Raw genomic sequence first — 17,812 nt, forward strand, 5'->3', positions numbered from 1 at the left:
CCGAGGGAACACAGGGACCGGTGACGACGGCACCGCCGGGCTCCCCCGCCGTGGCCTTGGATCTCGCTTGGTCTCCCTGCGCTTGTGCTTTATCCCATTAAATTTACACTTCAAAATAAAGTGAGAGGGGCTTGGTTTGTATCTCCCCACACCCTCGCCGTCTGCTCGTAAGGAGGAGGCACAGCCGCCCCCAGCGCCCGTGTGTTCCACAGGTTGATTCTTCCCTGGCTGCTCTGGGATCAGGACCAACCCGAGTCGACGCTGGAGAGGCTGCAGAGGCACAAACCCTGTGTTGTTCTAAGGCCCCTGCTCAACTCCTGCCGAGAGCCAGTCCTGGAGTCAGGCATGACCTGAGCACGAACCAGCTACGGGAGGAGGTTGGAGGTTTGGGGTGGGAGATGTCCCGGTTCTGGGTTTCAACTCCCACCTACACCCCACGGCACCAGAGTGGCGAAATTGGGCCAGTGATGGGAGAGGGAGTAGGGTGAAAAGGCAAACGCCACCTTTCAAAGTTGGAATTCCTCTTCCTAAGGGGACAGGGCAGGACGCTCACATTCCTCTGCCACAGAATACTCTCAGGAAAAACTATTATAACACAATGTTTAAATAAGCATTTAATTAGGATTCCATTAGTATTAATATTGCTTTCAATTCCAAAAAGGTTAATTTCCACTTCTTTGCAGATATTTCAAAGTACAATATTAACTTCATACAAAATGAGCAATTAAGCAAACACCATTATTTCACATTCTTCAAAAAATACAAATGCATATTTACTCTTTTGGGTTTTGGAGATGCTCTTCCTTTGGAAGTACTGTACCTGTAACTAACATCTTCACATTGCTCAATGTAAGCACATTTGTTCCCATGTTTCAGAGTTAAATAAATTCCTTTATTACCATACACACATTCTTGAGAAACTGGGGTTTAGTTCAGCCGTCTCCAAAGCCCCAGGCAGTGCAGCCCCCCCCAGTCCCGACAGCTCCGCTGGAGCTGCCCCCGGTGTGGAGCCAGGCTGGGGTTTGCCAGCACTCGGCTGGGTGAGGCAGAACAGAGCAGGGTCAGCCCGAGCAGCAGGAGGACAACAGAGTCACAAACCAGGAACACCAGCGACTGCAACTACAGCACTGCAAGCACACCCTCAAGTCTGCTGGAAAAGGTCATGTGAAAAAAATCTTTAAGAAAAAGTAGAAACTGCATTTATTTGAGGAAGTGTACACTCCATAATGAACCAAATTTTGGCCAGCTTGCACACCACTGCAGCATGGTGTGGGGTTTCACCTAGTTCCAAAAACACACACACTCAGACTATGTACACTACTACATAAATATCCAGTTTAATTTGCATTTCTCAGTGCAGACACAGAATCCACCTTCTAGAACATGTGATAGATACCAAGATAAGACACAAAAAAGTTAAAAGTTCAGCCCTGTCCATGAGAATTGACTACAGATAACATTTATAAAAATTTGACTTCGCTTCCAAAATATGTTACGGAAAAAATAGTATACAATTAAAAACTCTGCAGTCAGAAATTCATGGGGTTTATTAAAGACATGCTCTTCTTTTTTGCCTTACAATCCAAACTGACTCCAACAGTTCTGCCCAGCTAGCTCACATAACTCCTGCCGAGAACTTTTCACCCACAGATCTCAAATCATTTCACAGAGACAACACCCTGTCCTTGTTCCATGGGGAGGATCTGAGGCACAGCGAGGTTCTGTGCCTTGCCCGGTGTCTCCCAGCCAGCGGTGGAAGCGAGAACGTGACACCAGATCTCATCTCCTCTGCCCCACTGACTCGGCTGCCTCAGCTCAGGAACCAACCCAGGAACAGCTGCTCATCTCCAATCATCTCCAAGGACAGCTACCCTCAGCTCAGCTCTCCCTGCAGCTCTACACCAAGGGCCTGGCTGGCTCCAGCTCTGAACCCAGTTTATCTTGGAGTAGGAGTGCTGTAAACAGTTCACAGCATTGATGCAGATCAAGGACAATGTTGTGGATGGCTACGGCCACCCCCAAGAAATAAGGCAGTAACAGGACATCAGAAACCATATTGAAGACAATTTTCAAAGGTGCAACATGCCTGTTTGAGAGCAGCTTGTCACTTGTGTTCCCACGCGGGTGACAGAACGAGGACAGGGGAAGAAGGACACACATCAAGAGACACAGCATGTCCAACAGGGTGACAAGCAGCCCCCAGAAAGTGTGAGAGAAAAGGCTGCTGAAGCACAGTGCTCTCAGAGGGTTATTTGCATAGATTGGACGTTTGCTAACAATGCATAATTTGTCTGGGGCACGGGGGAAGGGCAGCACAACACCCACCACACCTGTTCTGTCAGACAGACACACGGACCACACGGGACAAGGATCTTTAGCTACAGGTATTGCACCAAGTTAAGTGCTCATCTTTGCACACCCCTGTTAACTTTTACTCAGAGCAAAAATAAACTTTGTGAAAGTATATACAAAAGAAATTGCAGCAATTGGGTTAAAGATAAAATAACCTAAAGTGCATTTTAGATACCAGTATGAGGTTCTGCAAACTTGTCTTCCTGGGTACACTCAGCATTACACAAGTGTCCAACTCGTACTTTGTTCCATGTAATTCAGTACCAGCATTCAATCAGTGCTGATTCTCTCCCCCTGACCCCCCCTACAAACCTACAAGCACAAAAAGCAATTTCTCCAGCCTTCAGCTGCATGCCAGGTCTGCTCGTTTGGGTCCTTTACTTGGTGACCAGAGCTACCAAAGTCAGTAACTTGACCCCCTCTACATGTTTAGGCTTCTACACTCATCTAGAAACTACAAGTGACCAAGTAAACCCCCACTAGCACAAAACAAGTGACCTAGAGCAGTGCAGTTTTGCTCTCTGATAATTGAAAGGGTTCATGCAGACTTTGTGGAGGCAGGCATGCTGTTCCCAGAGGCTCCAGCACATGAACTCTTTTCTGGGAATCCAACATCTCACCAGATCTGTAAGGGCAGAAACTCTCCCTTTAATAAACCATGTAATAGTGAATATGCTAAATGCTGGGGCAGCAAGGAAAGAACAGGAAAATCCCTGGCCTTGCAGAATCTCAGAGCTTTGCTGCAGCTACCCTTTGATCTCCTCCCATCCCAGCATGGCACAGACTGCCCTGGAGCAGAGTCTGATCACACAGCACTGGAGTTGATGCAAATGTGAAAACATCTCAGACACACGCAACACAAACACTCTGGAAAGCAGATGGATGATAAACAACAAAAGCACACACCTGTAAAACACAGTGGATGCATAGCCCATGTGCTCACAGAATCACACACTCCTGCCTCAGTACAAGCTCTTACCAGTCCCACCTGAATTGCAGCCTGCCTGATGCACATATAAGGGGGCAATGGCAAACCCAGTGCACCAAAGAATCAACAGGACATAGTGCTTTTCCTGGAACAGATTAAACAAACCCAGTAGCTGTGAAGAGAAACAGCAGATCGACCCTGGACACTGCTGCCCATCACCACGGCTCCACATTGAGCCTCCCAGTTCAGAGACTTTGGTAGTTTCTTTTACTCATTTCAGTCACAAAAAAATTTCTGAAGATGCTCTCTGGTCCAACCAGAAGCATGTTTTAGGTTGACTAAGTCATAAGTAGCAAAAGTTAAAAAAGCCTCCCTGAAGGCTGTGAAGGCTCAGAAGCAGTTGCTAAATTGCCCAGCTGTCACAGTGCAGGCCACATCTGGGACCCTTGTCCCCATAAGAGGTTCCACAACGCCAGGGGAATCTTCACACTCCTGCATCAGCAGCCTCCCACAGGCACACATCCACACCCACTCACACTCAAACACCACAGCTGCACTTTGCCAAAGAAAATGCCCGAGGCCACAGTGAGAGGCACCAGAGGGACCTCCAAGCAGCTCCAGGCAGTGCTCAATCCCCTCCCAAATGGAGCTCTACGCAGAATAGTTGGCAGGAGACTCCTCTGTGAGGACAGTCCTAGCCATGGAGGCTTGGGACTATTTTGTTTGTGTTTGAAGCAGTTCTTGCTGCCATGCAACCCAACTGCAGCACAAAATGAAGCTGTAGGAGAAAAGCAAAGGGGCCACCACCTTGCTGCCCTCCAAGGATTGCCATTTCAGGAACAAAACAAGAAATGCTTTGTTAACCTGTTTTGTGGATTCCAAACCCTGTTGCTGCAGGACTTGCAGCCCTGCTATACAACAGCCCTGCACAGCCCTGCCACACACCCAGAGGAAACAACACCAGCATGTGTGCTGCCCTCAAGTTCATCCCTGCAACTGTCAACACCGAGCTCTCTGCCCTGGCACAGACGTATGGCGTGTCCCAGGCACGGAGCATTCCTGGCACAACCATCCGCCCTCACAGGACACTGTTTTTCCCTTCTGCACTTGACTGAAAGCAAGCTGTCCAAGAAGGGAAGACCAGTTCCCTTCAGTCCCTTTCCATCCATGCCTGGGCAGCGCATTCTCAAGGGAACAGCATGAGAGGTCGCTGAAGCCAGTCTCAGTGTTGGTCAGGCTACACTGAGCATGTCACAGGAGGGTTAAACACCTGCTGATCACCAGGCAGCACTCACAGGGTTCTCCCCTCCTTGGAGGTACAGACAACAGCTCTGATCAAACATAAAAAGTGAAAAGATCTCTATCCACTACAGTTTGCATTTCTAAACTGAGTGCAGGGACACTCCCTACTAATTGGCTTTAGTCAGTATCTTTGTATCTCACTAATGACAACACTGTAAACTGAATAAAGACTATTTAATATTCTTTCCTTTAACACAAGAAGACTGACAGCCAAAGCCAGAAAGATGGATAAAAACTATAAAATTACATCTTTCAAAATAATGCAGCATAAATAAACCATTTAGAATGAGACTGCATTTATTGCAACATTACAGGCTTTTTGGTGGAAGGGGGGGGTTTGGATTTGATTTACCCTGAGTAGGTTAGAATATAGACTCTCAGTTTGATATGAAAAACTACTCTGCTGCGTAACATCTTTTAGTCAAGAAATAGCCCCGTGCACAAAAAGCTGGCATTGCAGTAGGCTGGAGGCAGAGTCAGGCAGAAATTATACAGCTCACAGGAAAAAAAAGAAGCATGTATGGACAACTGAAGGACAGACTCACTGAATTCAAATTCAAATTCTGAATTTATGTTGAATCTTTCTGAAAATTTTCGTAAGAGTTGTTCTTCACAAAAGATGAGAGTAACCAGCAAAGGCACCATGCTCCCAATTCAACAGTCCCAGGGTTAGGATGATGACTTGTTGCTGAACAGAGCCTAAGAAATCGAAAGAGCAGCAGGCACCAACCTGACCACACCTGGGACTCACTGTACCCTTCGGAGAGGCCAAGAAAACAGATTCTGGAGCCAGAGCCAGCAGCGGCTCTGACTGTGCTTCCATGTTGTGACACAATGTCTGCAACACACTTGAGTCCTAGTGGAATTAAATGAACAGATCTATCAGGGGCACAAGGTACTTGTGCCCTGCTGAAATAAACCCCCCCCAAAGCTCCTGGAGGCTTTATTAAGAGCATTAGTATACAGCAAAACCAGGCACAGTGCTCACCACATGCTCCTCATCAGGTATATGACAATCGCATCCAAATCACACTGCAGATAAATCCTCTCCTACAGCTATGCCATTTCCTTCCCCCGCAGCCTCCTTTCCTGGGCTCCCCTTTAGTGCATGGTTAGTACAGACATGACAGACAGGAGAAAATTAGAGACCCAAGAAGTTGTAACAAAGACCCACTTGCTGCCAGTACCTTAATCCCAAACATAAGTGATGTGCAATTGGAGACAAAGTAACCCCCCTTTTGCTTTTAAAAATCTTTTTGCACACAAGTAACCTTAATTTCTGTGTTCACATATGACAAGCAAAAGTGACAGACAGTGCAGCCAAAACAGTTCATATATAACTTAGCTATTTCTTTTTTTTTTTTTACCTTTTCTTTTTTAGATAGAATATCAAAGGTGGATGTACCTGGGACGTGACTAAGATGACATCTGTGAAGCAGAAATAAGCCACAAAATTTCCAAAGAGGAAGGAGTAAGAATCAATCCTTCAGTTTCTGCTTCTAAGGAGAAGGTTTTATACCCTCCAGGTGCAAAGGAAAATCTGGAACATCTTCACTTAGAGAAGCTGCTACTCAAACCAATTTCTTCCTCACCCTGCAGTAGTGCTTCGATTGGAATTATATTAGATGGGGTTTCAGGGCTTTGGAGGGACAGGAAGTCCGATACATCCATGGCACTTAATGTTTCAGTCTGGGAGTCTGAAGGGTTAACTATCTGACTGCTCTGCCCACAAGAAGGAGGAGCAGAGGAGGAAGGAAAGGTCTGAGGCTGCAGCTGGGGAGCTGGCTGCTCCAAAGCTTTTGAATCAGGTGAAGAACATTCCTTCTTAACGGTGGTGGTGGCTTTGTCCTTGGCAGAGTCTCGGCAGGCACACTGGCACTGGCAGGCCTCCTCCTGCTTTATAATAATAACAGGAACGCTGAGACCAATCTGCTGAACAGGGTTTCCTGAAGGTGAAAGAAAAAAACACAATGGAGCTACATAATTTCACAGCAGGGAGAGAGAAATTAGCCTTGTTAAATTAGTTCAGCATCATGCTTACCTGTGCTACCAGCTACTGGTAATGCAGTGGTAAAAAACACCTTTTCTACTACTTTTGGAACTTGTGGCTTTAAAGAAAAAAACAAACAAACAAGAAAAAAGTGTGAATTGACTCCAATCAAATTTCTATTGCTCAAATTCTAAACAGCTATACACATATTCCAAAAAGACACACAGGAAAACTGGGCTCAAAGTATTGTTTCAGTGGTCCTAGAGATTGGGCATAATATCCCCTGCATTATTTGTTGGCTAACTCAGCTTGTGGGTTTTGACAATTCAATGACTGAATTCTTAAACACTGCTGTATGTGGTCCCACTGCCTGTACCTGCAGTCACTCACTCGTGTCCACCTGCAGCTGAGAGCCTAAAGTGGCACCAATATTGTCAAAGAGAAAACTCCTGAAGCTTCAGCTATCCAGATTCAATGGAAAACCACAAACATTCTCTTTTCAAAAAAACTCTTTTCATTATCAGTCTAAATTAGGCAGAAACAAAGATTACAAAATGCCTAAACACAGCCTTTACAAGTCTTTTGTGCTTCTATGCATTAAAAGTAATAGATTAAGGCCCACGTATATCCTCAGGCCTGGTGGTGCCATCCTGGATAAACACACTGATACCTGCTGGCAGAAGTCCACCACTGGTGGAAAGAAGAAAGCAACATCTTTCTGCACCCTGGATTTCTCTGTGCTGTATTTACTTCCCTGTCTATTCCAGGGACTGCACTGGTGACATGTATACACATTAAAATGACAAGCATTATACCACACTACATCCTGGGGTTTATCTTACAGGTTCAACTCCCTCCCTTTTCAAAAGCAAGGGCTTTAGGAGGAATGGTTCAAGCTGTTCCAAAGCCTGTACTGGATGTACTGACCATTTGTTCTTGGCTTTGTGGGGAACCAGTGGCACCATTTAAGATCCATTGTAAGTTCTGCTCTCCCATGACAATGCTGGACTGCAGAATGGCAGTGCTCGGAGAAGGAGTAATGGTTATAGTGGGGTTACTGGTCAAAACAGGGTTTGCACCAACAGGCACAGTCTGAACTACAGCTGGCAGGGGATCAGCGGCACTCGGGGCTGTCGGGGCAGGAGCCCCAGCAACCACTGACAGTCCCTGTACAATGGGCTGCGGTGGCGGCTGGGTGTGCTGCAGGAAGTCTTGGTGATTGGCTGCAAATGGTGTGCTGCGAGGAACAGGCACTTCTGGGGATTGTAAAACAGTTGCAGGATTCCCAAACGCAGCTGGCTGTGAGCTGGGTGCTATGGAAGAGGGAGCAGCAGGTGCTGCTGAGGCTTGCAGTGCTGCCTGCGCAGGCTCAGGGAGGCCAAGCTGCAGGACCAGGGGGAGGGACAATGAGGTTGCGTCTCCTGCTGGGGGCGGGAGTGCAGCAACCGAGTCCGTGTCGCCATTAAACCCTTCAATCAAGGCAGCTGCTGAAAAAGAACCAGAAAAAATGTATCAGTTCTCATTAGGTCTGAATAAACTGCTTTTTCAATGAACTTATCAGCTAGCTGATGGATTTTTGCCAAGTAAAGCATTACCACATTCCTAACTTCAGACTAGTGCTCAAAAACAACCCTAGGCAGTGAAATCTAAAAGTAGCTGCAAATTCAGGAAGTTGGTAACACTGGGCTCTACACTGAGCCTGATCAGGCTCATCAGCTCTCTCTAATAAACCTTTTATCAGCCAGGTTGTGCAGCAACTTCAAGCGAGAACCTTGAAAACAGGATGATGTGGACTGCTTGAGAGTACTGCAGGACAGTGTGCTGGGTCACCTCCCCTCTCACTGAGTGTCACATGGTCTGTGCACACCATGCATCCCAATATCAATGAATTTCAACACTGAAGGTAAAGTTCTTTTTGCTTCTTAGGAGTTACGTTGGGCATTAAGCTTCAGTCTGAAATGCTGAACTCAGTACATGCATGCAGAGCTGTCACAAAGTTGTCTTTAATAGCAGTGCAGATACAACTGGTACCTGTCTGCTGAGAGTCATCCTGATTTGCAGTGTGGTCTGGGCTCTGAAACATAGACTCAAAGATGCTTGCTGGTGAGATTGTGCTGAGGTCCTGTCCATGAGTCTGACAAACAGAAAACAAAGAGGAAGACTTCAGACAGTGCTCTCAGGTATCAAACTGCACAAACCCCAGTCATGCAGCGTGTGCATGTCAGAAACCTCCTCCAATGAACCAGCCACCTTCAGGAATGGCAACATATATTACTTATATGCTTAGTTTTATTACCGGTAATCAAATTTACCAACATAATGAGCAAATCCCTACAAAAATAAGTAACTTCTTCAAAAGTAAAATATATTCCTCTGCATCCATACTTTGTTTAACCCTTATTTCTTGCAGTACTCAGTCAGAAACAGAAACAGACATTTCATGCTTGCAGAACTTTTTCTGGAGCAGAAAAAAGGAGCTCCATATAGACTGTATCCTGGACTATGCAATTCTAGTCACCCACACTGCTCAAAGAGCAGAATATATACAAAAGCTGCGCCCTGCTCCCGGCACCACAGCACAAAGAACAACACAGTCTCCTCAGCATCTAATTTTCCTCTATGTAAAATTTAAGCTCAGTCAACACTTATCAAGAAGCAACAACATTGTTATTGTAAAATCAGATGCAGAGCCTTCAGCAGCAGGTTGAACTAAGCACTACACATTTTGGAGGACAAAATCAAAACTCCAATGAGGATGAGGCAATTCCAGGACAGTAACTCACTGGATTAGAGCTCTCCCGCAATTCTGAATCTGTTGATATGAGGCTTAAATCACTAAGACAAAGTGAGTGACTTGTATCCTGTAAAAAAGAAAAACAATTTGAATTATATATTAAAAGAATAATGTCATAAATGTTTTAAATGACCTTTTAGAGTCCACACTCTGCTTATATGGGACCCAGGTCTCAGTTCTAAAATCAAAGGAGCAAGATTTTTAAGCAAAGGATATTTAGTAGCTATCAAGGATTCTTAACATCTCTGTCAAAGTATTTCCACAAAGTCATATAACCCAGAATTTTAAATTAGCATAGGAACAAATCAACTTCTAGAAAATTAAAAAATTAAACCTTCACAGTTAGTGTTTTTAGTTGGTATCTATTTTACTTCACATGTTTATCCCACAGTACTGATTCCGACTGAAGCACACACAAGGAAAGCAGCCTGATGGATACAACTGTCCACATGCACACGTGGCAAAGTGAGCACTTAAAATTCCCTTTGAAAATCCCAGTCTTAAATGTTACACCTTAAGAACAAGCTGCAAACCAAATAAGTGCTACTAACCTCAGACACATTGTTATTGGGAAGTGCATTATAGGTATGTCCCTTCTCATGACCTTTCATGTGACTCTTGAGACTGTACTGGGTACTGAAAGTCTTCTCACAACCATTGCTGGGACAGAAGAAGGGTTTCTCCCCTAGAGGCAGCACAAAACACATTTAACAGACTTAAAAACATACTATCAGACACACACTTTTAAAGCATACGGGAGAGCAGTATTTCATACAAACAAGATGTTTAATGCCCCTTCATGCATTCACTATTCCTGGGAGTCCCGCAGGTGAATGCTTCCATTTCACCATGGGAACTGACACACAACACAATATTTCATTGTTATGCATCAGTACTGATACATTTGTGAAAACACATTCATTGAATTCAAGACCGGTCAAGCATAAATATAACTGCGTAAATGGAAAATGTGGACTGGCTTGACGTAGGTGCAGGAGTTTGCACTTGGCCTTTTTAAACTCATGAGGCTCACAGGGGCACACTCCTCCAGCCTGCAAAGGTCTCTCTGGATGCCATCCCCTCCCTCACATGTGTTGCCTGAGCCACTCAGCTTGGTGTCACTCCCATATCACATGTAACTAAGTTCATATTAGGATTCTGAGAGTTAGTATAAACTACATAAGCTCAATTAAAGAAAATTTTGAAAAAACCCCATAGAACTTACCAGTATGTGTTCTAACATGTGTTTTGAGGTGGTGGCTTGCAGCAAAAGCCTTCCCACAGCCATCATGCTCACACCTGAATGAGGCATCACAGGAGAGTCAGCATCAGCCCCCTTCGATGCATTAGCTACAACCTTAGATCATGCTTTGCAATAGTCCCAGGACTCTAAAAAGCACGCCCAAAGCTAAGCTCTGTTAGCAACCAGATATCTCCCAGAAGCTGCTGTGCATGCTACACAGATCGCAGCAGGGCTCTGAGTAGGACTTTAAAATCCAAGCACGAAGGCAGTATTAGGCAGTATTTGGGGGAGTCTCCTTCATGGAATACACATTGCATCCCAGCAGAGAGCAGCAATGTGTTTTAAAAGATGCTCATCGTGGCACAGGTTTACGTTTTAAAAAATACCTTGACTGTTCTTGTCTTTAAGGACAATCACTGCACCCTCTGTTAAAGGCTGCTGTGGGAGCTCAAGAACAAACATGCTCCAACGCCAGCCAGCCACGTTCACTTATTTCTCAGGAGAACACCATTCCATTCAGAGCAATAACAGCTGCTTTTTGGCACAGGTGCCTCATTACCTGAGCCACAGAAGCCAGAACTGCCACCCAGCAACTCACCGAAATGGCTTTTCTCCTGTGTGTGTTCGAATGTGCTTCCTCAGGTCACTGTGCGTTGTGAAGTATTTGCTGCAGCCTTCTGATTCACAGTTAAATGTTTTCCCTGTGTGAAGCCTTTGATGTGCTTTCAACCTAAAAAACATGCCAAAAAAATCCATCTTAGAACTGGCAGGGTAAGAAAGCCCTGGCCTGAGGCAAGCAAGCCATTCTTTCAAATGTGCAGGACAGGATCAAAGGCTTAACATATCCTGAGCAGAAGGTAATGAGTTCATGAAACTGCTGTCAGTTCCAAAGTCTTCCAACAAGTCCGAGAGATGCTTGTGCTTATTCACCACCTTCAATGCTATTGGAATATTAAGAAGTTAAGCATGTCACCACAGTTCTGTCATCCTACCCTGTGGACAGCATTGCCACACTTGAGGGGTGTACACAGAAGAAGCAAAACAATTGTATTCAAACACAAAGTAGATGCAACTTGCAGAACAGCAACAGCCATACCTACAAGAAAACTCGCCAGAGCCGTCCCACGTATACAGTGGTGAGCACCTTCTCACCTGTACAGTGTATTGAACGCCTTCTCACAGCCCTGCACGTCACACTCAAATGGTTTCTCCTTGGTATGCACCCGCACATGGATTTTGAGGCTGTAGGAGGTGAGGAAGGCCTTGCCACAGCCCTCCTGGTTGCAGACGAACGTGTACTCCCCACGGTGGGTTTTCTGGTGCGTGCGCAGGTTGCCAGCGGTGCTGTAGGTGCGGGGACAGCCCTCGAAGGTGCACTGGTAGCGCTTAACCTAAGGGACAAAATGCTGCCTGCTTAATAACTTTTAATCATTTCTAGAATCCAGACTGGGTAGAACTGCAGTCAGACATCAAAGACAATGCAACAGATTTTGACCCCAAAGCCCCCAAAAAAATCTACTGCCGCTTAATTCTCTGACATTTCTGCTGCACTCTGCAAGGAAGGAGTGGCACATGAGAAAGCAGTTGGCCTTGCAGAACAGGAGTCTAACAGAAGGGGAAAAAGGAAAAACATAATCCGAAATTTTTCTAGCTAAAAATCTGATAAAACAGTTGGAAAGAACATTGAGGAGCCATCAAACTGATGCTTTGAGAGGCCTCCTAAAAACAGAGACTAGACAGGAGTAAGGGAATAAAGGCAGGTATTTATTTGAAAAGCCTTCAAAAGTACCCCTGGGGAGCCAGAGGCCACTGCCAAGATGGACCCCAAGGTGGACGGCAGGGCATGAGTTCTTCACACTTTTATAGGTTTGGTTCATGTGCACAGCAGGGTTAATTCTCCAATTAAAGCTTCAGTTTAATGATGTAATTCCCCTCAGCTTGCCCCCCTTTAGAGGCTTTTGGCTTATACTTTTTGGGTCTAGGACGGTCTGGGTGTCCTTGAAGAGCAGGCCCGGAGAGGCTTTGTTATGTCTACCTAGCACGAGAGAACAGAAATTAACAGGCTACAAGAAACTTCAGAATTACACACTGGGCAGTGCAGGATTTGAAAAATATAAAAGTTAAAACCTAAGGCATCAAGACCTGTCCACTACCCACATGTGTAGCACCTGCACTTCAGTCCAACGCTTCTAGCAGAGCTACTTATTTGTGGAGCAGGGAGACAAAGGAAAATGCAGTCACAACGCTCAAACTCACTGCCCTGTGTGCTGAATTCCCATCAACACCTTGAGCGAAATAGTTTTTACCATCTCCCATGGTCTAACCACCAGTCCATTCATTACTTCACTTTATCCCAAAGCAGCCTTCATTGAGCCTTGTTCTTTCCTTCTGTGGTTACTGAAACAGCCAGTGCCTGAAGTGTAATGGATCACATCAGGTTACAAGGACACCCAAATACAGGTGTCACAGATTTCTCAGTAAGCCATCGAGATCCCTAGGACAATTTCACATGGAATTAGATTTGGTACCTTCCCCACTTCTGCAACAGGCACAAGAGATCGTTTAGAAGCTTCCAGTGTGCAAGTGGTAACACCTAATGAAATCTCATCCTCTCTTGTGAAGCACAAGGAATACACCACCTAATCTGCCTGAATAAAGTTATCCTCCACCATTAACTACCAAACTGATGACTTTCATTTGACTGTCACAGTTCAGAAACCTCAACACCTAAAGGTGATTGAAGAGCCCAAGAGAGGACTTGGCAAGTCACACCAGCTATAAATCAGGTTCTAGACAGTTCTCCATAACAAAAAAGAAATAGTTTCTTGGTTACTTCCAACCTGCTTTGCAGGGGAAAAAGCTGCCAGCAGGGCCCCTTTAAGAAAATTCTATGAAGTTGAGTGATCTTTTGTGTATCTCAATCCATGGTCTCTTGTTGCTCCCGCAACAGGCTAGCATTCACCTTCGCCTGGCCTCAATAAAACCTTCCTATTTGGAGAACATTAAAGCATGTGAGACATACAAGAAACCTTTACACAGAGCACAGAAATACCATAATATGCTGGGTTTGGCTGTGGTAGAGTTCATCTTCACACATATGGGGCATGTTCTGGATTTGTGCTCAACACAGGGCTGATGATATAGAGACGGATTTTTTTACTGCTTCTCATTCTGCCCCACCAGCAAGGGGCTAAGGGTACACAGGGAGTGGGGAGGGGACACGGCTGGGACAGCTGACCCTGACTGATCCAGGGATATCCCAGACCATGTGATGTCATGTTCAGTATAGAGAGCTGGGGAAGGATGAGGAAGGGGAAACATTTTGTGTTCCCCAGTCTCTGTTAGGCCTGCTGGAGCCCAGCTGTCCTGGGCATGGCTGAGCTTCTGCCTGCCAGGGGAAGCAGGGAATTCATCCCTTCACATTTTCAACTAGTCACTCAGCATTCTCAGAGAAGGAAACAGTAATTTCACTCTAAAGCAATTTGCCCTTAATTTACAGTTCAAATCAGGCAGAAGTTACCACTAAATGCCCAAGAATTACAGCATGGTTACAATGCAGTTAGGAAGTTTGGTTGTGCTGAGCCAGCCACAACGTGGGAGCACAGACCAGTAACACACCAACATCAGAAAGCACATTTTATTACATGAGGAGGGTACCTCATCCTCCCCTGGGGTCAGCAGATCCAGTACAATTCGCGTATCAGTGCTGAAGTAAATGCTCCCTGTTACAGCTTTAAGGCAGTTGGAAATGAACACTTTACAGAACATTCTCCCCAATAATTCCCATGGTACACAAGGGATCTGACACAGGCAGGAACTACCTGAAAATGAAGGGAGGGTTCTGTAAAGCTTTCTAGGTGTTTACATGTAGGTCTAGAAGAAAAAGGACACTATTAATTACAGATTAAGCTGTTTGGTTCCCAGCTGTCACTGCCTATGTGTAAGGGAGGGTGGCAGTAGCAACATCAGTTTAATGGCCTGAACTCTAACAATCGTCTTGCAGTGCTCCGTTCCCTCTAAAGACTAAATAAAGGTCAAATCTTTATTTAACAAATCCTTCTGAGCACACCACAGACAGCAGCAATAACACCACCACATTTTGAGCAAAACAAATCTTTCTGTGAAGCATCACAGCGTTTAATTCCCTTTTCACATCAGCACATCAACACACTGCACATTGCTTATACACACAAACAGCACTGCTTATATACACAAAACCATCAGAGACTGATTTGAAAGCCTCACAGGTACAGCAGCAAGAGCTCCAGGCTGCCACAGCACCCAAGCACAACAGAAAACAAACAAGGCAGCAGAGGCGAAGCCCCAGACAGGCAGGACAGGGCCCAGGTGCTTCGAGACTGTGGCTTTTGGCCAGGGACAGTGAGCTGCTGCCTCTGCCAGGGGGACGCTGGAAGAGCCGTAATCCAGCACTTACCTCAGAAACGGGAACTCATTGTGCAATAGCCAACAGGGCTGGAGGAAGCGGAGCCTCACACCCTGGTTCAAAGTCTAAAGTAACTGCTCCGTTTGCCTTTAACTCCTCCTGAGCTTACAATAGTCCCCCTAAATGGCTAATTTTTCTGTGTCATCACTGAACAAAGAATAACTGAATTTGAAATACTGTAATCATGTTTGTTCTTGCCAACACAATTACAGTGAGAGACATACAATAGAACAAAAAAAAGCCAAACGTCACTAAAGTGCAAAAACCCCTTTTTAGCTTCATAAATGCCTTAAGACTGACTTGAAAATTTAAGACTTTAAAACCGCTATCTCAAGTGTTAAAACTGCTGCAGATATTTTGGAAGTACCAAAGAATGGAGTTGCTGATTTTCAGAGATAAGCCAGATGTTTGGGAGCTTTAGAACTTTCCCCACCTCCAGAAAACTTATCAGACCTTTGAAACAGCAGGCAAAAAGGCATTTCACAAGATAGAAGTTTCACACGTGCTCGGGTCTCAGTGCCGCTGCTTTCACATTATGGTATCATTGCCCTCTACTCTGGGATATTAATTCCAGAAATGGAAAATAAATTCATATAAAGGATTTCATTAGGAAATTCCACATCTCACAACCCTTCTCTAAAAAGCAAGGGTGAAAAAATAAAGGTGCCTTTTCCAGTTTAATTGCACGTGCAGCCACTGACCCTGTTTAGCTCCCACCCGCTGCTCTGGGAGCGGCTCAGGGTCCCACAAAGAAGAGAGAAAGTACATACATGACTGACAGAAAAAGTGAATTACTTCAGCAGGTACAGGCTGCAGCAGCTAACATGAGTAACTGACAAAAGGAGACTCAGACAGGCTCACTGAACACACCTTAGTCCAGAAGTTGCCCAGCTGCAGAGCTGACACCCCGCTCCCCCCACCCAGCCATGATGGTGACAGTTCTCTGCTGAGGGACAGGATTTAGTGTCACAGCCAGGGCTCAGGGCTGCAGCGCTCTCCCTCTCAGTTACACAAGTAGTTGATGCTGCTACTGCTGACACTGGTGCAGACACTTGGACTCATCACCCCTCACATAACTCAGGAGGGCCAAAAAAAGAGCACTAAGCTGTCCCTGAGCTGGTGTCACAGTCAACTTCCTTTTGCTCTTGCACCCAAGAAGAAGAGGGCAGGACAAGCCCTCACCACCGTGTGTCCAGATAGAATTCACCAGGGAAACAGAATTAAGAGTAAACTCCTTAATTTTAACCATGCAGGCTGACCTGAGCTTTCAAAATACATCAAATAGCAGCTTAAAGCTTCCCCCTTCTCTCACATTTTCTCTGTGACACAATAAAACTAAAAGTAATTTAAAGTTTGGCATCTCACATTTGGTACTCCAGCTCCCAGCAGTGGCCTGGACCTTAACTGTGACCTGAATGTGCTTTTCTTGAGAATGTGGCCAATCCCAAAGTTAATAGCTCAGGTTTTCAGCTACCTCTGAACTCACAGAATAATGACCCAACCAGAAGAAAACCAGAAGATTGCTAAAATTACACACGTCACTGCCACAAACATGTGGCAGTGCCACACCCTCCTGCCATCCAGTGCCACAAAGTGCCTTCTGGCAGGCTCCTAGGGCAGCAGGTGGTGTCAGAGGGAAAAGGGATGGCCCTGGCAGCTCTGCTGGGACATGGTTCTCCCCAGCACACAGCAAAGCTGGAGGTGAGGAGAGCAGATTTAGTGGAGGGCAATTCACTACGTTACACAAAACCCCTGGAAAACAAGCAAAACTACTGCACATCTCCTGAAAAACAGCCTTGGCAAAGCACATTTTCAATGCCTTTAAGGTCAGAAGAGTGCATAAAACCCGCAATCACGTTTAGCTACTCACTTCCTTACGCTTGGTTTCTGGGCACTCAGACTGCAAAGTGAGCGTTGCTCCTTCGATGTTTCTTGGCATGGGAGTTGAACCAGGATTTATTGTTAGATGAATCTGATCTGGAGAAATAATATGTTGCACATAACCCTGTGACATTCCTTCATGATCTGCTATTAAATGAAATCCTTCTTCATGACCCTCTGGTAAAAAAGGCAAGTGATCACCACACTGTCCTTCATCCTCCTCATCTTCCAGCACACTGTGGTCCTGCTCTATGAGCACAGTTGTCCTGTCATAGACCGTCCCGGACGAGGAGGACACCAGCCCGTTTTTGTCAGCAAACCTCATCATATTGTCATCTTGGGCTAAGTCGTCTTCCTCCACTTCATAGTAGATGACGTTGCCCTCGGGGCTATTCTCGCCCATAGCTCCGCGCCTCTCACCGCGCTACCGGGAGCTCCGGCCGGAACGGCTCATCTGCAACACAAGGACGGGCGGGGGGGTCAGGCGGCTCGGCCGGGCCCGGGCCCCGCTCCACTCACAGGCCCAGCCCCAGGGCAGCCGGTGGCGGCGGGGCCGGGCCGGGCCGAGCGCCGCGGTCCCGCCCCGAGCGCGGCACTACCCCCGCCCGGCCCGGTCCCGCGGAGAGCCAGTACTGGTGGCTGCACGAGCCTCACTGGTCTGCTATGGCCTGGCCTGGCCTGGTCTGGTCCGGCTCGGCTCGGCCCGTCCTTCCTCCTTCCCCTGTCCCCCTCGCCCCCCCCCCCCCCCCGCTCACCGGGTGCCGGCGGCAGCTCCTTCCCCGCCCCAGCGGCACCATGATCGCCGCGACCCACTTCCGCTTCCGGCCGCGCGCGGCCCGCCGGGAGCACCGCGCCCGCCGCGGGAGCTCACGGGAGGA

At 46.4% G+C, this 17,812-nt stretch overlaps 1 protein-coding gene across 2 annotated transcripts; it reads right to left on the reverse strand.

The window, feature by feature from the left end:
• Positions 1-646: 646 nt before the first annotated feature.
• Positions 647-17,739, reverse strand: MTF1 (metal regulatory transcription factor 1). Of its 2 annotated transcripts, none has more exons than XM_082296599.1 (11): positions 17,690-17,739; positions 16,924-17,388; positions 11,762-12,000; positions 11,208-11,339; positions 10,592-10,665; positions 9,918-10,051; positions 9,356-9,433; positions 8,604-8,706; positions 7,500-8,056; positions 6,624-6,690; positions 647-6,528 (listed from the first exon to the last, which is right to left on the reverse strand). In XM_082296599.1, the coding sequence occupies exons 2-11, from the start codon at positions 17,335-17,337 to the stop codon at positions 6,134-6,136; spliced, it is 2,193 nt and encodes a 730-aa protein (XP_082152725.1). In that variant the 5' UTR covers positions 17,338-17,388; positions 17,690-17,739; the 3' UTR covers positions 647-6,133. The 2 variants fall into 2 exon arrangements, with proteins under 2 accessions (XP_082152725.1, XP_082152724.1); XM_082296598.1 differs by having other exon boundaries at positions 7,500-8,059.
• Positions 17,740-17,812: the final 73 nt, after the last annotated feature.

The sequence above is a fragment of the Coloeus monedula genome, assembly GCF_965178545.1.
Source record: "Coloeus monedula genome assembly, chromosome: 24".
NCBI lineage: Eukaryota > Metazoa > Chordata > Aves > Passeriformes > Corvidae > Coloeus > Coloeus monedula.